Here is a 21,604-nt window from a genome sequence, read left to right on the forward strand (position 1 = left end):
AAGAAACGAGGTCATCATGCTTGTGACTTGGCTAAAATGTTTTGTTCCAAAAAAGTGTTGGCTAGAACACCACTGGAAACCTGAAGTTAGGCTCTTCATCTACGGTTTCTTAAAAGTTTGTTCAAAACGAGCAATGGAGATTACTTACAGCTTTCTTCTCGATCAGAACCTAAAAATTAGAAAACCGAAGCGGCAGCTGCGCATCATTCGATGAAAGTGCGGCACTAGAGATAAATAAATCTAATTCATAGAAATATTGATCGATTGTTCTTTTACGGGGATCATTTGCAGCCTAAAAGCAAAACTTGCTCTTTCCAGAACAGTGGTTTTTAGCCATGGTTGTTTCAGGGCCCCCCTAGTGAACGATTGAAAGTGATGAAAGACTTGTTCCAGTGAGGAAAAAGTGGAAGAGGGGAGGTGGGTAATAAATTAACGCAACATGCAGCGTGAAACATTTTTTTTTTTTGCTTCTCACTCACATATGGTCAAACTTAGGTACCTGGCTGATTGGGACTGTACGGCTTGTCAATAGGTCGTGCGGTGTGCACCCACATTGAACCTTTTTCTCGCTATGTTTACTTGTCATACAAAGTCTCAAAAAAGTATGCTCACGTGCATATGATGTAGAAAACTTCACAGCTCATAAAGAAGGGAAAACATAAGCTGGCTCCGGCGCAACGCAACAATGTTTCGTAGTGAAACATAGAACTCACACCATATTCACAGTGTGAATGAAGATGAGTGGGGCGAAGCGTCCATCCGTTTGTCCGTCCATCCGTGTGTCCAACCATCCGTGCTTCCATTCATCCGTCCATTCACGCTTTCGTGTTTCCATCCGTCCGTCCGTTCATCAGTGCTGTCCGTCCATCTCTCCGTGAGTCCACCCGTCCGTCCGTCTGTATGTCCGTCCATGCTTCCGTCTGTTCGTTCGTTGACCCGGGCGTCCGTCTATTCTTCTGTTCGTCCTTCCGCCCATCCGTCCGTCCACGCCTCTGTCCATCCATCCGTCCATCTGTCTGTCTGTCTGTCTGTCTGTCTGTCTGTCTGTCTGTCTGTCTGTCTGTCTGTCTGTCTGTCTGTCGGTCTGTCCATCCGTCCGTCCGTCCGTTTGACTGTCACTCACAATAGCACCACCTGCTGAGTGAGTCGTACAACTTTGTGGTTACGAACCGGTCACAAAGGGCTATCGTCCCATAGACAGACCCACAGCTTTAGGAGCTTCGCCACTAAAACTAAAAGCCGGAATGAGCCGCTGTCAAATGATATAATGAACGTCCAGAAGACACCCGTTTTCTTTTTTCTAATGCATGCAATTCGAATGCGTCCGTCGGGATCTGTCCATCACCTTCTCTCATAGCGAAAGCTGCAGGCGCGCACGTCCCTAGCAACCGGAGCCCCCCCCCCCCCCCCCCCATGTCACGCTTCACCGTCGGCAGCTGTCAGCAATAGCTGCGGGCGTGCGCACGCTTATCCTCGCCCCTTGTGACCGGAGTCCCCACCTCTTTGACTTGAACGTGACTGGCCACCGCCTCAATGCAGTGCGCTTGAACAGCGTTTGTATCGTTTTTCCTGCCAGCGTTAGTGTGGCGTTTTTAGGGTCGAAGCTTCTTAAGCCGTTGGTCGTGCGTCCGCGATGTATGTAGTAGTAGTAGTAGTAGTAGTAGTAGTAGTAGTAGTCGTAGTAGTAGGTAGCCCCCTCCATGGTTGGAGTAGAGGAGCGGCACGCGCGCAATTTTTTGAATTCTCTTTTGCATTTTTTAATGTGCGTGGGTTGTTTTGAACCCGGGCACGTTAATCATAAATAAAAAGATGGCTGTTTCTGATAAATAACCTACAGAGACGAGTATCATTGACATTATCTGCGATAAAATTTGCTTTGAATTTCATGCTTAATAACAAGAATCACAGCATATCCACGGAGTGCATGATGATGAGTGCGGCGAAGCCGCCGTCAGCCAGCCCACGCTTCCATCCATCCGTTCATTTTTGCTTCCGGCCGTCCGTCTGTACGACCATCAATGCGGCCTTCCGTACGTCCATCAGTCCATCCGTCCTTCCATGCATTCGTTCATGCATCCGTCCGTCCATCCGTCCACACGTCCTTCCCTACGTTCATCCGTCCGTCCATTCATCCGTCCCTGCGTTCATCGGTGCGTCCGTCCATGCATGCGTTCATCCATCCATCCGTGCATCCGTCTGTCCGTTCGTCCGTCTGCACATCCGTCCGTCCATCTAGTAAACACGCCAAGTACCACCAACTCACATCTTTTCATTATATATTCATCATACAGTGTTACCATCATCCAGCGGACATTCCAAGGACTGACAACGAGGTGGCACAGCCAGAATAGAGAAGTGGCACACGTGTACTTTCTTGCGGCCTGCCCTTCATGTCAAGTTCCCACATTTCACCGCCGCTAGTTTATGACAAGAGAGTGCGCGCGTGCCGCTCATCCAGTCCGGCCGTGCCACCTCTCCTTTAGTTCTTGGAATGTGCGCGAAATGGCAGTACTTCTATATGATGCATATTTGACGAAAAGATGCGAGATGGCGGTACTTGGAGTGTTCACTAGATGGACGGACTGATGGACATACAGACAGATCACCGGGGACTTGCCGTCACTGGTCGGAGTGCTTCAGGTTGCGCTCGGAAGCGGGCGGGTATTCGACACGTGGCGGCGTGGCCCCCGTCGCGGTGAAATGGGCTCCTGGTCGACACCTTCGATTAATCTTGTCGCACTGGCATGCCGCGGCTCTACAACTATTTCCGCACTTCTTTCAGGCGAGCTCCTAGGGAACCGCCACGGCAAAAGTTGGCGTAACGCGCTCGTACGTAGAACTGCATGAGGAGAGCGAGCGTTTCCTCTTACAGCTCACAGGGGAAAGACGGAATACTGTCCCGTCGGCAGTAAGCTGAGGTGTGACCAGGGATGTCATTCTTATGGCCACAAGTGCCAGCACGCGCAGCTCATATTTATATAGTTGTGCGCCCCCCGAGCATGCCCCTGTTACTACTACCTTGGTTAATTTTGTTTTATTTGTATTTTGTTGTGTTATGTGTAGTGAGAAACATGAGCCTGAACGTAGAGTCCCCGGGGTGGTTTCTTGATTTGCGAACTGCACTGTCCTATTACGGGACAGACAGGCGACCGTTCACCGACGGTTATGTATAGGTGTGGCACCGAGGGTATAAGAAGTGGCCCCTCTGTTTTGCCAAACGTTCTGAACCTGGCTTAAGAGGTTGGACACCATCGGCTCTGCCGAATCCCGTAGGCTTGTCCTACAGACGGTTCATTTCTACTGTGCTTTCTTTTTTGTTACATGTATGTCCAGCGCTATGTATGATATTCTGCACTGTCTGTAAAAATGAGTTTTCCCCAACTTTACTTAAAGTTCTACTGTGCTTACTTCCTCTTTGAGCAACCAGCAAGTCCATTGCCACTATTTGCATAGCGCAGTACGTTACTTCCTCCCACTTTGCTGTGCCACCTCGAGTGGTGCGTCTCGGGTGCTGCGTGGAGAGCGTTGTTTTCCCAACATCCAAAGAACCGGAATTTTACTCATGCCTAATCTCACTTTGGTGCAAAGTCTTGAATTTCTAGCATAGTTACACCCTATTATTGTTTTCGTATGTATAAGAAAGTAAACACGACTATCTTTATTTTTTCTTTCAGTTTCACTTTTGAGTTCAATATCTTCAATACTAATTCTTTATTACACTTGTATAAACTGTCACTAACATTCCTTACTGAGTTTGTTCATTTTCATTATCTTAAAGATGTTGTCTATTCCAATCATTAGTAAGGATCTGGATCCCAGTCAAGTCAATTATAGGCGTTCTGGCCCTAACCCTCAGCAAATATACAGTTTCCAAGTTGCGAAATTTCGAATCTATTTTTTTATGGGAGGTCGTGGACTTGGAAGCTTGCGACCTTGATAGGATAAACCAGAATACTTTCTTTCTGCATTTCTTCGTGCTGCACGTCTGTTCTTCTATTGGCGTAACTTCCGCGATGGCAATGACATGCATTAATTTGTCGTAAATGGCAGCGTAAGCAGTACTTTTGTATTCCTTTGAAAATTGTTTTAGTGATCACTAAGCGTAGTTCTGTGCTTTCAAGAGATAACATAAGGGTGGTTTAATGTGCTAATTTCTCACACTGCCAAATGTTAAGTCTTGCTAGAAGTCTGGCCCCGATTGTGCAGCGTGTTATCGAATGTGAACCAAGTTTCCGCATTCAAGAGGTACAGAGAGTGTGACGCACTGATTGTCTTTGCTCTTTGAGGTATACTTCAAGCGCATCTCAAACCTTACCATTAAAGAATCCACCGCTGGCAAACCACAGGATGAGCACCACGAGCAGAATAAGGACGAGGGCGATGAGAAAACAGTCCCTCCTCAGTTCCCTGAAAAAGCGATCCTCTTTCTCGAGTAACCTGAAAAGGAACCGAGCCGGGAAAGCCCGACTTTATTGCCGCAGAAGCGCCACATGAACCTAAGCAAACCGAATTAATGAGAATGTTATCTTAGCAACGTTGCTTGTTGGGCGAGTCGGAACAAGTCAATCATTCATGTGGTGCAGCGCGAAAAAAAACATACAACAGATCAGCGTCACTTATTAGTTGTCCTTGGTGTCCTCACTTTCTCACTCGTTGTTATCTGTTGTTGCGCTGCACTACATTATAATGAGAATGGTATTCGTACTCATTGTAATGTAAATGCGAGGAACAAAAAGTGGTCTAAAAGATAACTCGCTGCTGGCAAGGACCGAACCTGCTACAAGCGATAGAACTTGAAGAGATGAAACAGAGAACGCTTCGACTAAGGATACAGCTTGGGGAGGTCGAGAAAAGGCCGCCAATCGGTAGATGACAGGCACAGAGTAAAAGTGACCTTAACTAAAATGTCAGGCCAGAGCTAAGAATGGTTGGCATATGTCATAAAAGAACGCTCAAGAAAGCGCGCACCTCCGATTCCTATATGCTACATAAAATCATGCGCCAAGCAGACACGTCAGAAGCCAGCGTAAAAAATAAAGAAGCATCAAAAAACGCCGTGCGCGCGCCTCTTATGGCGCGTTCAGACTTGGCCTCGAAAAAAGCGAAACTGGCAAAACTCTCCGGAAACTGACTCGTTTTGGCGCCCAAGCGGCCGGAAAACCACGCTGCGCTGCCGGCGTGCAAGAATCGCTCCGAGACCGATTTTCCCGGCACGCGAAACTGGATACGGTTTCCACTTCACAGCCTTGGCTGCGCTAAATGGAACCACGTGACCCAACCAGCCAGCCGCAGATTCAATATGGCGGCACAGGCGTCGGCGGTGGCTGGCATCGGCTCAAATCGCCAACTACCCGTGCAACCCGACGAAGTTTGATGGCATCAACCAGTGCGCATTAATCGAGAGCCTGACTTGGATTACGATAGCCGAGAATTCTGGAAGCAGTCGGTGCAGCGGCAGCGAGTCAGCGCGCCAACACATGTCTAATTTTTGTGTACAGCCGGTCGAAACCACGCCGCCGCTGCTGGTACGTTTGCTTGTGTCGTTTCTGCTGGAGTATCCACGCCAGCAGAAACGCCAGCACGCCCGCACGTGGCATCGCACGTGGGCATGCCACGTGCCATGCCGTTCTGCGCAGCTGCCACTATAGAGCGACCGCCGTCGCGTCATTTAGATAGGCTAGAGCGGACTGCGATTAACTTCCGATGGGCCCATCGTATCAGACAGTGCAGTATCTGATGTAAGATGTGCGCATGTTCTGTGTTGTCTTCTCAGCGCTTAAATAACTGGCAGCGCGTAAGCTGTGGGTTGTTCTTTGGTGGACACCCCGCCGCGGTGGTCTAGTGGCTAAGGTACTCGGCTGCTGACCCGCAGGTCGCGGGTTCAAATCCCGGCTGCGGCGGCTGCATTTCCGATGGAGGCGGAAATGTCGAGGCCCGTGTGCTCAGATTTGGGTGCACGTTAAAGAACCCCAGGTGGTCAAAATTTCCGGAGCACTCCACTACGGCGTCTCTCATAATCATATGGTGGTTTTGGGACGTTAAACCCCACAAATCAATCAATCTTTGGTGGAAGGACAGCTGTGCCTGGGCACGCCACTCCAATCCTGTTAGTATTCCTTTTGTGTCCTAAGCAAGAGGCACAAGTACGCCTCCTTACTAATAAACCTTGTCTGCCGCACCCTCATCTTCTGTGGCTTCTAGTGACGACCACGCACGTGACATCTGGTGGAGGTGCTGGGTATGTTCAGTAACCCCTCGCGCAGCCGTGACACCAGTCCTAACCAAGCAAAGGAAGACGACCAGAGAAGAAGCCGCCGACAGCTAGGACGTCCCCCGAAGCACGGCCTCCTTCCAGAAAAACTACCCGCCACGAAAGAAGCCAGGCCTGTCAAGATGAGTGAAGCCCAGTTGCCAACAGCCGTCGTATTGCAGCAACCCCGTGAACCACCCAAATTCCGCGGAACGCTGTGCGACGACCCCGAGGACTGGCTGGAACAGTTCGAGCGCGTGGCGGCCATCAACAAGTGAAATGACGAAGCGAAGTTGCAGTGGGTCTACTTTACACTGGAATAGTCTGCGCGTACCTGGTTTATCAACCACGAATCCGTGCTTAGGACGTGGGAGGACTTCAAAGGCAGCCTTCTTCGGACGTTTTCAAGCGTCGCTCGCAAGGAATGGGCGGAGAGGCAGCTGCATTCACGCTTCCAGCTGCCTAACGAAAGCGTCGCTGTCTTCGTCGAAGAGATGAAGCATCTGTTTGGTCGAGCAGATCCGGAAATGCCAGAGGAAAAAAACTTGGATTCCTTATCAGATGAGTGAAGGAAGAACTTTTTGCTGCATTAATGCGCAATCCACCGCAAACTGTCTCCCAATTTGTAACGGAAGCAGCCGCCATGGAAAAGATTCTCGATGTGCGGCGGAGACAGTATGGACGCCCTGCTCCGGTAGGCGGTACGTCGCCGGCCGAGCTTAATGCTGTAACCGTCAGCAACCTTCGGGACACCATAAAGGCTGTTGTGCAAGAGGAACTACGGTAGATGTTCCCGAGTTTTTGTCCTCAAGTCGCGACCTTGAGCGATGTCGTCACACAAGAAGTTCAGCAGGCGCTGCGAACCGGACCATTAGTTCCACCAAGCCAGGAGCCTGAGTGGGCTCCACGAGGACCACAAATCATGTCGTACGCCGCGGCCGCGTGCGACCCGGCGCGCCCCGCCCAACCGACGTACTCTCCACCGCCACGCACACAACCAAATGTCTACCGATCTCCTGCTGAGAGAGCCGTCCCTAGAAAGTCCGACGTGTGGAGGACTGACGACCATCGCCCGCTGTGTTTCCACTGCGGTGAACCTGGCCACTTGTACCGTAACTGTTTCTATAGGAACCTCGGATTACGTGGATTTCACGTCGGGGCTTCACGTCCGCAACCTGGTCAAAGTCCAGCTGAGATTGAAGACTATTTGCAGCGACAAAGTTTGCCAGCGGGCCGCTGCAGGTCACCATCGCCTTCGTCTCGCCGTTACCCATCGCCACACCCTGCCAACACAGGAGCATCACGGGGAAGATCCCCTAGCCCTCATTTGGGAAACTAAAGACGGCAACCAATGGAGGTGTGGTTGCTGCCCGGCGCACCCCTGAAGAACCTCCCCCCGCCCGAAAGTCCCAGTGGAGCAACACTACCTGCAGCATGTGGGGAAACACGAGCGACATATCAGCACTAAGTTCCGTCCAAGCCGCAACAATACACCACGACAGACCTGCAACGCCAAGGTAAAATCAACCGATCTGGCAGTGAAAATCGACAACCGGGACGTAATTGCGTTGGTTGATACCGGTGCTGACTTATCCGTCATGAGTGTGGTGTTCGCCGACAAGTTGAAGAAGGTGCTGACTTCGTGGGAAGGCCCGCAGGTACGAACAGCAGGCGGTCATGTCATAACACCAAAGGGAAGATGCACAGCTCGTGTGGATGTGGAAGGGCATACGTACCCTACTGTTTTCGTCGTCCTAGACCAGTGCTCTCGGAACGTCATTCTCGGTGCGGACTTCCTTTCGGCAGACAAAGCAATCATAGATCTTCAAGCGCAAACAATCACCCTGTCACCAGATACGGGCGTCACACGAAATCCAAGTCCTGCATTATCAGCGGCGCTAATGATTCTCGACGAGCACGTCACTATGCCACCACGCTCGAGTGCTGTCATCCCCGTGGGCGCTGACAGCTGCATCTGCGCGGAAGGTTTGGTCGAGGCCAACCAGAGTTTGCTCTTTGAAAAAGGTTTGGCTATCGCCAGAGGAATCGTTCACATCGTTGAAGGAACCGTCAGTGTACTAATCACTAATTTCTGCTCGGAATATCGTCACCTTGGAAAGGGCACCACTGTGGCACTATTCGAGACCATCCCGGAACTAAGCGATGTACTCACGATCGACGACACACTCCATCCTCGTACACACGACGTGTTCTTTAACGTGAATCCGGCGTTGCCCCTGGAAAGACACGAAAAGCTGCGGAAACTGCTCTATAGCTACCAGGATTGTTTCGCCACGTCACCCAAGATCCGCCAGACAACGCTTGTAAAACATCGCATCATAACTGATGAAAATGTGCAACCAAGTCATCAATCGCCGTACCATGTGTCCATGAAAGAGCGCGAGGCAATCCGGAAACAGGTACAAGAAATGCTTCATGACAACATCATTGAACCCTCCCAAAGCCCGTGGGCTTCCCCTGTAGTGATCGTGAAAAAACGGGACGGCACTCCACGATTCTGCGTCGACTATCGCCAACTCAATAAGGTAACGAGAAAGGACGTTTATCCGCTCCCTCGAATTGATGATGCCCTCGATCGTCTCTGCAATGCCAGATACTTTTCATCTATGGATCTAAAGACTGGCTATTGGCAGGTGGAAGTTGACGAAAGGGATCGCGAAAAGACGGCGTTTATTACACCCGATGGACTATACCAGTTTAAAGTCATGCCATTTGGACTTTGCACTGCCCCGGCAACTTTCCAAAGGGTAATGGACACCGTATTGGCTGGCCTGAAATGGCAAACGTGTTTGGTGTATTTGGGCGACGTCATAGTCTTCGCTCCATCTTTCGAGGAACACATCAGCAGGTTAAAGTGGTACTTGATGCACTTAAGGCTTCAGGACTTACGTTAAAGCCCGAGAAATTCCGTTTTGCCTACGAGCAGCTGAAGTTCCTTGGTCACGTCGTCAGTTCTGCCGGCGTTCTACCAGACCCAGAGAAGACAGCTGCAGTTCGAGACTTCCCGCAGCCCCACAAAAAGAAGAGCCTCCGAAGCTTCCTCGGACTTTGCACGTACTATAGGCGCTTTGTTAAGGACTTCTCGCAGATCTCCGAGCCCCTGACACGTCTAACAAAAGAAGACAGCTCGTTTGTGTGGGAGGCACCCCAAGAAGAAGCGTTTCGGGAGCTAAAAAGACGTCTTCAAGCGCCCCCCATTTTGGCCCACTTTGACGAGAACGCGGCAACAGAAATCCACACCGACGCCAGCAGTGTCGGCCTCGGTGCCGTTCTTGTTCAAAGGCGGGATGGACGAGAACACGTCATCGCCTACGCCAGTCGATATTTGTCTAAGGCAGAGTGCAATTATTCCACGACCGAAAAGGAATGCTTGGCAATTGTGTGGGCAACTTCCAAATTCCGCCCATATTTGCACGGCAGGCCTTTTACCGTCATTACCGACCACCATGCTTTATGCTGGCTTGCGAACCTAAAGGATCCATCTGGACGTCTCGCAAGGTGGAGCTTGCGGCTCCAGGAGTTCGACATATCGGTAGTGCACAAAAACGAAAGAAAGCATTCCGACGCAGATTGTCTGTCTCGAGCCCCGGTTGAGCAACCACCACCGTGTGCAGACGACGACGCCAGTTTTTTGGGCATGATCCCGGCTTCCGACTTAGCCGCCCAACAACGGGCCGACCCTGAACTGAACTGTCTCATTGAACATCTTGAAGGAAAACGTACGGAGATACCCAAAACTTTCAGGCGTGCTCTTCACACATTCTGCTTAAAAGACGGTGTCCTTGTGAAAAAGAACTTCGACTCTAGGAAGAGCACCTACCTTCTCGTCGTACCGTCGTCATTGCGTCAGGAAATCTTGCAGGTGTCACATGACGAACCAATCTCCGGGCATCTTGGGTGTACACGAACGCTTTCGCGGATCCGTGAGCGTTACTACTGGCCGCGCATTCTAGAAGACGTCAAGCATTACGTACGGACGTGCCGAGAGTGCCAACGCCACAAGAGACCGCCAACAAAACCCGCTGGACTACTCCAGCCACTTCAACCCTCAACAATTAAGGCCCTTCTAACAAATCGGAATGGACTTTCTCGGACCCTTCCCGACGTCTACCGCAGGAAATAAGTGGATCATTGTGGCGACAGATTACCTGACTTGCTACGCAGAAACCCGCGCCCTTGCTCGAGCCACTGCTGAAGAAGCCGCCAGATTCTTCGTTCACCAAATTGTCCTGCGCCACGGTGCACCTCAGGTCGTTATCACTGACAGAGGGACAGCCTTCTGTTGCGAACTGATGCAAGCCATTTTGCGGTACAGCCACACCACTCATCGCCGAACTACCGCATACCACCCGCAAACTAACGGTTTCACAAAACGGCTCAACACGACCCTGGTGGACATGATGTCGATGTACGTCGATGTCGAACATAAAACATGGGATGAAGTGCTCCCATATGTCACCTTCGCATATAATACGGCCGCCCAGGAGACAACCGGGCAGACACCATTCGCTCTTGTTTACGGACGGGAAGCGACAACGACTCTGGACGCAATGTTGCCGCACCTAAACGAAGGCGACCCGAACCCGGACGTAGCGATATTTCAACAACGCGCTGAAGAGGCCAGGCAGCTGGCTCGACTGCGAACGGCAACCAAGCAAGCGACGGATGCCCGACACTACAACCTGCGACACCGCCATCAGGAATACACACCACGTGCCATGCCGTTCTGCGCAGCTGCCACTATAAAGCGACAGCCGTCGCGTCATTTAGATATGCTAGAGCGGACTGCGATTAACTTCCGATGGGCCCATCGTATCAGACAGTGCAGTATCTGACGATAGATGTGCGCATGTTCTGTGTTGTCTTCTCAGCGCTTAAATAACTGGCAGCGCGTAAGCTGTGGGTTGTTCTTTGGTAGAACGGCAGCTGCGCGTGGGCACGCCGCTCCGATCCTGTTAGTGTTCCTTTTGTGTCCTAAGCGAGAGGCACAAGTACGCCTCCTTACTAATAAACCTGATCTGCTGCACCCTCGTCTTCTGTGGCTTCTAGTGACGACGACGCACGTGACACTCCCGAAAATACGTTTGAAAAGGTGCGAGCTATTTCTTTTCAATACTTTGTGTCAATAGCTATAATACGAGCTCTGGCTTTCAGAAAGCAGGCAAAATCAAATTCTTTGTCAAGGTAGCGACGACAGTGCGGGCGAAAACGGGCATAACGAATGTGAACATCGACGCGCGCGGTCGTGGTTTTCTGGCCGTTCTGGAGTTTGCGTTTACTCTTCACTTCCCAATTGTGAACGCGGCCTTAAGGAGCGTTCAAACTTCGCCTCGAAGAGAGTGAAATCAGTGAAACTCTCTCGAAACTGGTTCGTTTCGCCACCCAAGCGGCCGGAAAACCACGCCGCGTGGCCAGCGCGCAAAAGTCGTCCCGAGACCAATTTTCCCGCCAAGCAAAACCGCATCAAGTTTCCGCTTCATGGCTATAGTGGCTAAGCCTTGGCTGCGCCACATCGAACCACGTTTGGTGTGGCGCGAAACGGTCGCGAGCGCATCAAAGCTAGCGAAACGGCCGTGAGCGCGTCATCAGTGTAGCATGTAGTCATGTTGTTTTATGACACGCATATCGTGATTATTATGTTTGGATGTGTCATTTACCTATGTCGTTCCCTCGTGTCGCGTAATACAAAGTTTCGTACATGTGAAACTAGCGAAACGGCTGTGAGCGCATCGTGAGCGTAGCATGTAGTCATGTTACATGACACGCATTTCATGTTTATCATGTTTGCGCCAGTATCATAGCTTCATCATTCATGTCCCGTAATACCAAATTTGGTATAAGTGAAGCTAGCGAAATGGCCACCAGCGCATCATGAGCGTGGTGTGTAGTCATGTTGTTACATGACACGCATGTCATGATTTTCATGTTAGGGTCTGTCGCTTGTGTTCGCCATGCAATCATGTCATACCATACCAGTTTTGCAACATGCCATGTGAACGAAACCACCGCAAGAGCTGCAGGACCATGAAATCTAAACCATGACATTCATGGCATTCATGTCATGGTTTTCGTGTTATGACTAGTCAAACATGTTCTTCATACAGTCATGCTACGCCATACCAAGTGTGATATCGATATGATTATCGATACGGCAAGGAGAGCTTAAAGTCGTAATAGATAGATAGATAGATAGATAGATAGATAGATAGATAGATAGATAGATAGATAGATAGATAGATAGATAGATAGATAGATAGATAGATAGATAGATAGATAGATAGATAGATAGATAGATAGATAGATAGATAGATAGATAGATAGATAGATAGATAGATAGATAGATAGATAGATAGATAGATAGATAGATAGATAGATAGATAGATAGATAGATAGATAGATAGATAGATAGATAGATAGATAGATAGATAGATAGATAGATAGATAGATAGATAGATAGATAGATAGATAGATAGATAGATAGATAGATAGATAGATAGATAGATAGATACGCTCAAAGCAGCCGAAGTTCGGTAAGAAATGCTTCGCATTTAAAACAAGCAGCACCAATGTGCTCGCGAGGTGCTGCATAAAAACCATGACGTTGAATAAGTCAGGAGTGACAGTGCGAGGATGCCCGATTGATTGATTGATATGTGGGGTTTAACGTACCAAAACCACCCTATGATTATGAGAGACGCCGTAGTGGACTCCAGGGCTCCGGAAATTTCGACCACCTGGGGTTATTTAACGTGCACCCAAATCTGAGCACACAGGCCTACAACATTTCCGCCTCCGTCGGAAATGCAGCCACCACAGCCGGGATTCGATTCCACGACCTGCGGGTCTGCAGCCGAGTACCTTAGCCACCCCACAACCTTCAATGCGAAGCCGATGAGTGGATCTCGGGGACAGACGAAGACTGGGCCACAGAGGGGCGGAAAAGCTCGAAAAGGACGGGGCGAGTGGAAGGTTGTCACCGGACTGGGCGCTGAACATGGGCCGTCGGATTTTCGACCCGAGCCAAGAAGTCTTCGGCCGGCCGGGGCCTCCTGCCATCGCGTTCCCGTTCCAGAGGACCATAGCCATCCAGGCGTGAACTCCAACCAGGGCTTGCGGACCTCAGTGCTGACAGGCAAGAAGCAACAATGTTCAGGACTACCGCGCAGCTGCCTGGCCAGGTTTCCTTGCTTTGTCGACGCGTCGTACAGCCAGCGTTCACTCAACCAGCCAGCCCACGTCAACTTCAAAAACTAAGCCCTCAACGACATGGTGAGGCACCACCGTTCTGGTCCCACTCCGCCGCTCACCCGCGTTCGGACTTCATAATTTATTCTCGAGATGTTGAACTACCATTTTGTCTGTTAACAAAAGTGTCTCACCATGTGTAGTGAGCTTAAGTGTTTAGTTTTGCGGGGAGTTTCGTCCCTTTACCTTTTAATTAAACATTTTGTGTGGGTTTTGTCAAACCAAATTGCTTTGTACTTCAAGAAGCTCTCAGTTAGTCAGCATAAAGAGCTGAAACAACATCTTAAAATAATATGCATCACAATGACTAAAATGCAAAATGGACTATTATCCCGTCCGGCGAAGCTTCATCCTACACCACACGTGCTAATGGGGCTGGAGGGAGAAAGGGTGTTTTATCGTTACGTTCGAGTAATGGCACAGATAATAAATTCCTGGTTGATTGGTTTCATGCTTGGTTACGAGGCCTTTTTCAGCCCTCCTCTTACCCTCCCCTTCGTCCCGGCTGCGCCTTTCTCGTAACCGGCTACAACACTACGCCAAAAACACGGCAGCAACGTTCCTCATTTCTCGTACCGACGTACGCGGTCCTTGAGTTGTTCCTTCTCCTTCTGCGGGAAGCTCAGTTGCGCGGCGCTCGGTTCCTGCGACGCCTGGTAGTCAGTCGATTCGGGATGGCCCTCCACCAGTTGCGAAGAGGACACTGCGCTGGGCGGCTGACTCTCGTCCGGCGTGCCTCCTTCGAAGGTCTGCTCCACGTCGACGGTCGTGTTCACCTTGTACAACAGCACTCGTGAGCAGGAGGAGCGCGCCGCGTCAGCGCCTACACAATAGCGCGGGTACCGGGCCATCGTCTTCAGGTGAAGCTTCCTGAAATCCGGGTCATTGCTTGCTGCAAAGAAGGGCCGAATTCTGTGTTCCTTGGAGGCTACAATAGCATACTCGATCAATCATGTTAGTACATGCCGAATGCTAAATATTACTGTAAGTCATGGAGCTTTCCTTCCTCCATCAGCCTCGGTGACGACGCAATACCAGAGCATGTAGTTCTGTGAACGGGTGCATGGTTGAAAAACAAGTTTTTTCTGAGTCGCAGCGATCTGCAGCGATTCTTCGCTTTAAAAGGTACTCACCAGGCACCAAATTTTAGTTAGACCATGGACGTTCTTGGGTGTCCGTTAAGGAACATTTTGTCACAAAAAATGTTTGAATTGGTTCATTACAAGCTAAGAAAACTGATTTTTTTTTTTTTTGAAGCGGCGCGAAACGAGGATGAGAGGAGGCGAGCTCGAAACCCTTGCCGCTCCTCCGCGTAGCCTTCGCAAGCCAAATCTCTTCCCGGCGCTCTCTGGCATCCGATCACGAGGTCACGTGCGCATGACGTGCCCGAACAAGCCCAACCCTCGTGCAGGCGAGCGGCACTTTTCTTTTTTGTTGTTGTTGACCAGCGTTGTTTTGAGGTCTATTGCTTGTTTCTGCGGGATGGTTCAGAAGCGCTGGCTTGGACGTGGTAGAATACATGAGCACGTAGAGCGTTCCACGGCTACCGTCTGCTCTATGCGCTGACCGCGGAATCACGGCGACACGAACGCATGCGAAACGCCGGCGCATTAGCCCCCATCTCGTTGTAATTGACGAGGGAAAAAATGAGAAAAAAAAGACTGCTCACATTTTCTTATTGCGTCTCATTATTTATCTAGAGATTTATTGAACCCTTGAAGCAACAAATACATAAACTACGCATGTTGTGTTAAATATTTTCGCCATGTCACGTTCCAGTGTTGGCAACGTCAGAACATAGTCGTCGACGTAGAGGACCAACGTCATTGCATTGCCATGTACGTAGGATTAATGATACACGCACATCATGCCCTCATTCTCTGGGCGTGCCGCACATCGCCAAAAGAAAGGGAACAGCGTTCATCTTGAAATTCGACCCATTTCCGGGGCGCGTAGCATTGCAAATTTTGGGAGACGTGATCATGAACGCCTCATCTACGCATTACGCTTGTCAGCTCAAAATAGTCAAACATGGTGAGTGGCCCTTTAAAGCATTCCAATTAATAGACAGTTTGCACAGAGTGCTGAAATCGGTATGTACATGACCCTTCGGACTTGGTCTACCAACCCAATGTACAAAATCGCCAGAACTATTAGGACTTGATCGGCGAGCCCAATGTGCTTGTAAAAAATGGCCAGAACTTTCTCAGGGTTCCTTTAAAAACGCTCAATAAAACTTGTTGTCGGGCTAGTTGGTTATTCGTCATATTGTAAAATGATTAGCGCGGGCTTTACTACCGCAAACACTTACAAAAACACTCACTCATCCACCCGGGTAACACACACGACACTGAGAGCGCTCAGTGTTGTGTGTTATTCAAGGTGATGAGTGAATGCTCGCGTGAGGGCTTGCGGGAGTCAAGGTTGCGCTAATTATCTTACTTTAAAAATGCATACGCGTAATCAGCGTTATCCATCTGGTCACGTGGTCTGAAACTCGTTGTGACGCTTTTCTTCATCTCGGCAGTCTATACATCGTGATGCTTCTCGCCGGTATTAAAAACTACGCTAACTTTCAAATCTGTTATTGACGCTCCCTACATAAGAAACTGCGAAGCTGCACAGCTTCGTCAAAAGTAAGGTGAAGCACGGGCGCCGTTGCCAAACGGGACGAAACTGCATGCGAGTGCGCTCTATCAGAAGATACGCTATACAGGTAGCGAAGTGCATCGTCATATCGGCCTGACCATGCACGCTGATACGATGCTGCTCACCTTATCTCCGGCTGGAGCGAAGCCGTGCGGCTGCCATCACTGCTCGTCAGGGGACGCTTTCGGAGTTTCATGAATATCTTTTCCCACGTGATGAATAAATTTTCGGAGGCATGCAATTTCTGCGTAGCCAAGTACGCTGCCACTGGCTCCTCTGACGAGCAGTGCTAGTAGCTGCGCAGCTTCACTCAATGCGGTGATGTGGGCATAAGAATATCAGGCTGGCCAGCCGTGTATGCGGACGCACTCACGGCATTAAGATTCACCCTGTTGGACCCCGGCTGGTGTGCTTCGTTTTATTTTTGAGCACCCATAATGATGCAGTTGTAAAAAAACTTGATAAACGGTTCATTTCGTCATCAGGAAGAAGGCAAAACGCGGGAAGTTATTTCACCGACATTTTGCGGTACCCGCGTTAGATGAGTGATACAAATTTGCGCCAGGGCTTCTGTACTGTCAGCGCAGAATGCCACGCTGTGAAATGACTTACACATCATGTCGAGGCCGTGTTTGTTGATGAGTCGTTTGGCTTTGTCTTACACAGGGAGATGGGAGAAAGACGACCGAGTCTTGTTCTTGTTCATCTTCTTTTAAGGCTTACGCCCACTGTGGGTGATTCGCCAATAACTGAGTGTCGCCGCTTTTCTTATCTATTTATTATTCTTCTTTAAGGTGAGGCTTTCTAAGTTATTATCTGTTACTAACAAAAAAGATTTATGGTTGGTTCACTTCTTTGAGCGTCAAAATTTTGTTCTAAAATTTGTAACCTTTTCATTTTATGAGAACCATCAGTCTGAAATTAAATAGCGAGTCTGTTACAGGCACTCAAACAAACATTGCTGTTTTCTTCTTCAAGCACGGTGCATGCTTCGACTGCTACATTATGACTAAGGCCGGCATTGAAAGGACAACAAAAAATGAAAAATCAGCATTGCTCAATTTTCTTCTTGCTCGTATGGTATGTGTAACGTGTAAATATCGCAAAAACGTCGACGCGGACCACCGAGCACTGAGGGACAAAGAAGAGCGTGGTGGCACGGGTGGCACGAGGCGCGCTCGCAGTGTTCGGGCAAAGGGGTGCAATTCCGAGCTCGGACGAGCGAGACGTTCTGCCGGGTGAGACGCGGGCGTGTGCACAGAGGACCACGGAGCCGGGCGAGGTCCAGGGTGGCCGAGGATCCAGGTGCCAGGGGAGTTGCTGGCTGAATCGAGGGTCGCAAGCGGTGCCGAGCCGTACCGAGCGACGCGCCACACTCTGACGTGGGCCACGAGCTCACGAGCTGTGCACCCGAGGGTACCTGGCTGCGCCCTGGCCAAAGCGAGGAACGCCGGTGACTGAGCTGCCGCACCGCAGCTGGGGCGAGCAGCATTTCAGCACGGAACAGACGGTGCTGTGCTGGCCAGAACCCGCACGTTGAACCACTACACCCGGGCGGTGATCAAGAGCTCGGAAACAAGGTCCGAGGTTGCGCTGGTCCAGGCATCTCCTAGACGACGCCACCGCTGCTCGAGAGTCGTTAGTCTACGGGACTCTTCTTCCTCATGTGCCGTGGTGGTCGTCCCGACGGCGTCCACATCACTGACTTTTCATAACCTTCCTTTTGTATATAAACGCTTGAACTCGTCTCCCTGTCTGTTTCCTGCGCCGCTGCATAGCAGTGGAAGTGCTCGAACCGTCCTAAACATCACAGTATGATTTACTTTATTCTTAAGATGAAGCATTGGGTTCAATTTTGTTTTTTTATTATTATTTACCTTCAAGGCTTAGAAGCAGCCCTATGACAGGCTGATACGAGGCCTTCAAACCAAAGCAGCGCCTTTCAGCGTCTTGTCTCCTGAGAACTTGAGCAGACGGCACCCACTGTGATGAATTATTGGAATTCTCCTTAATGGAAACTAGTAAGCAATGAAGTTTTGGAAGGTATTATCATCATTATCAGCCTGACTATGTCTACTGCAGGACAAAGGCATCTGCCATGTTCCACCTGTCAACTCCGTCCTGTGCTTGCTGCTGCCACTTTATACCCGCAAACTTTCTGATCTCACCTGCCCACCAAACTTGCTGTCTCCCGCTCACCCACTTGCTTATTCTTGGAATCTATTCTGTGATTCTTAATGACCAGCGGCTATCTTGCTTTCGCGCTACGTGCCCTCCCCATCACCATTTCTTCTTCTTGTTTTCGATTATGATGTCCTTAACACCCGTTTCTTTCGTTACCCACCCTGCTCCTTTTTTGTCCCTTAATGTTACACCTATCATTTTCCTTTCCATTGCTCGCTGCGTCGTCCACAACTTAAGTTGAACCCTCTTTGTAATCCTTCAGGTCTTTGCACTGTAAGGAAGTACCGGTAACATGCAGCTGTTATATACGTTCCCCTAGAGGGCTAGTGGCAATCCACCATATATGATTTGCGAATGCTTGACGAATGTGCTCCACCCCATTTTTATTCGTCTAATTACCTTAATGCCGTTGTTCGGCTACACGGTTACTACCTGTCCTAAGTAGACGTAGTCTTGTATAACGTCAAGTGCCCTATTTTCTATCTCGAAGCGCTTTCCCTTCCGAGGTTGTTGTGAATTACTTTCGTTTTCTGCAGAATATTTTAAGACGTACCTTTCTGCTTTCCTTGTCTAACTCAGTAATCATTAATGGCAACTCGTCCCCTGAGTTACTATGCGATTCAATGTCATCGGCCAAGCGCAGGTTACGAAGGTACTCTCTAACTCTCCCTATTCTAGGCTTACGCAAACATCATGTAACCAAGCGGGGAATAGTATTGGGGAGATCGTATCCCCTTATCTTACACGCTTCTTTACAGGAATTCTGCCGTTTTCTTTATGAATGGCTATGATGGCTGTGGATCGGCTGTAGATTTCTTCTAGTGTGTTTATGTAGGGTTCACTGATGACCTGATTCTTCATGAGATTCTTCGCCACCTGGTAAAGCTTGCTATAGTGTCCGAGCTACCATACCTCCCTCTTCCACTGCAGACTCGGTAATGATACTCGTCAGATTACCATTCATTGCGTCAATGCTAACGCCGGTATTCTCGATAACACCATGTATCTGTTCTAAAGTGATTGATAGATATGTAGGGTTCAACGTCCCAAAAGCACCATATGATTATGAGAGACGCCGTAGTGAAGGGCTCTGGAAATTTCGACCACCTGGGGTTCTTTAACGTGCGTCCAAATCTGAGCACACGCGCCTACAGCATTTCCGCCTACATCGGAAATGCAGCCGCCGCAGCCGCGATTCAATCCCGTGACCTGCAGGTCAGCAGCCGAGTACCTTAGCCACTGGACCACTGTTCTTAAGTCAGACTGCGATGCTGTGGTGGCAGCAAAATACGTGCTGCAGTTTACTGCTGAAGTGGTAGCAAAGACGAAGGTTATCTGATTTCTAAAATGACCAGAGCTTCAGTGGCTTAATAAATAAGTGAAGGCATGCAAGGGTGACAGGCTGCGTGGGTTGTTCACTGCAAGGACCCAGAAACCGCAGTGCCCGTTACGAGCCATCGTCACGGAGGATGGTTCATGGTACTAGTTAGCTGATGCCCGAGCCATAGCTAGGCGTCGTTGATAAGGACGACCCTTTAGCTGTCATGATCTTCTCCACCATCATCGAAGCCTTGAAAGCTGACCTTCGGGGCGTGAGTTCACAAATTTCGATTGACATCAAAGAATGGATTATTCTGTGCTCCACGAGGAGCGTCTGCCAGTTGTGGAATTGCTCAAAGAGGGCAATGATTCAGCGTCATGCCAACCATCGACCTCATTTTTTGAGTGCCCAGTTTTTAAAACTTTTTCGCCACTACCCAAACTTGCGATTGAGAACTTTCGCGATAATATATGCGTACAAAAGTATGAAATATGCCTAGGCTCCAGTATAGCACCTGCGTTGACACATTATTTTGTATTAATTGGGCCGTATGTTTTGAGCTTGTCTAAATGGCCACCACGTGGACAAGGTTTTTAACGATCGTGTGGACAAGCTTTGTAGGAACGTGGATTATTACTCTATGCTTGTTATGTCACAATATTCTTCAATCTGGGGAAACAGCTATTGCTAAGGGTTTCAGTGCTGTGTTGTGTCCCTTTGTTTCACTTCCGAAATAACACAAAGTAATGTTATCAGTGTTTTAGATTTGGAAAGTTCGTTTTGTGTCGATATGCATATCCGTGCTCTGAAGCGTGCACTGCGCTCTAAGAAGAACATACTGCCGTACAGCTCATGCCATTCAAAGGTAATAACAAAAAACGGGCATAGTAGTGCAATGTTTTCAAAACACGGTGCGATAGAGCTCCTTTCACACAATACAGGCAAGTGTAGATCCACAAGCAAGTAGACTAAAGTCAGCTGGCTTTGCAGACCATGACACGAGAGCTGTAGCCGAGAGGAGGAGGAGAAAATACTTTATTCACAGGATCCTGCATGGGGTAGGCGCCGGCCTCGCAGGGCGCGGTCTACCCTTCCAATGCTCTAGTCTATGCAGTCCTAGAAACGCTGGGCCAATAACTCGAGGGTTGAACCTGACCCGGCAGAGAATATTTGAGTTCCCGCGCTTGCGGGTCACGAGTTCCTGTTCTCCTCTGCCTGGCCGAGAAGCTGCTCAAAGAGCAGAAAACGTCACGCAGGCAGGACAGAACCAGCTACTGCCTCTTCTTCTTCGAGCGCCAAAGACATGTTTGTCATTTCGCGTTATTCACATAAGTTATCACACATTATGAATAACGTGACAACAAAAGATGGCATGCACATGCTGTGCGCGATCCATATGGAACTTGAGCTGTCTGTGCAGCCGCATCAGTCACCATGCACAGGGAAAGACAAGGTGCGCTCAAAATCGTGTTTTGAAATTTTTGCCTGGCGCTACGCGTGCAACCTATCATTGTCCTTTAGCATGTAGCAAAGCATGCATCGGCCAAACTGGCTACTGTGTTAACATCACCTAAGAGAACTCAAGGACTCCCTTCCTACAAATTATAGTTTTCCTTTTCCAAATCATTGCTGCCAGTACGTGTGCAGAACAGATGCTTGGGAAAGTTGGAAACGGCGCAACAAACGAGGACGAAATAAGAAGAGAGCACGAAGGAGGAGGACGCGAACATGAACATAGAGGCAGCGCAACAGGCACTGATTGTTTCGCTTCGTCCTCATGTTCATGCGCTGTTTTTAAGAAGAGTGCGAGTGCACTCGTGCGTTTTACAACACTGGTATTTTATGTCGGTGAAGGGCAACGATTCCAAGAGAAATTGTAGAGTCATTGTACATTCGGAGGTGGGAAAACAACAGCGTCAGCGACAAATCTTTGA

The 21,604-nt window shown here is 49.4% G+C and overlaps 1 protein-coding gene across 1 annotated transcript in view; it reads right to left on the minus strand.

The window, feature by feature from the left end:
- Positions 1-16,866, minus strand: part of LOC142814433 (uncharacterized) — a 35,838-nt gene extending 18,972 nt beyond the window's left edge. Inside the window, exons 1-3 of the mRNA XM_075893193.1 lie at positions 16,778-16,866; positions 14,093-14,408; positions 4,316-4,437 (exon numbers count right to left, since the gene is read on the minus strand). Of these exons, the coding sequence (XP_075749308.1) occupies positions 4,316-4,437; positions 14,093-14,408; positions 16,778-16,784 (445 nt within the window). The 5' untranslated portion in view covers positions 16,785-16,866. The remainder of the gene's footprint in view (positions 1-4,315; positions 4,438-14,092; positions 14,409-16,777) is intronic.
- Positions 16,867-21,604: the final 4,738 nt, after the last annotated feature.

This window comes from Rhipicephalus microplus, chromosome 4 (assembly GCF_043290135.1).
Source record: "Rhipicephalus microplus isolate Deutch F79 chromosome 4, USDA_Rmic, whole genome shotgun sequence".
In the NCBI taxonomy this organism is placed as follows: Eukaryota; Metazoa; Arthropoda; class Arachnida; order Ixodida; family Ixodidae; genus Rhipicephalus; species Rhipicephalus microplus.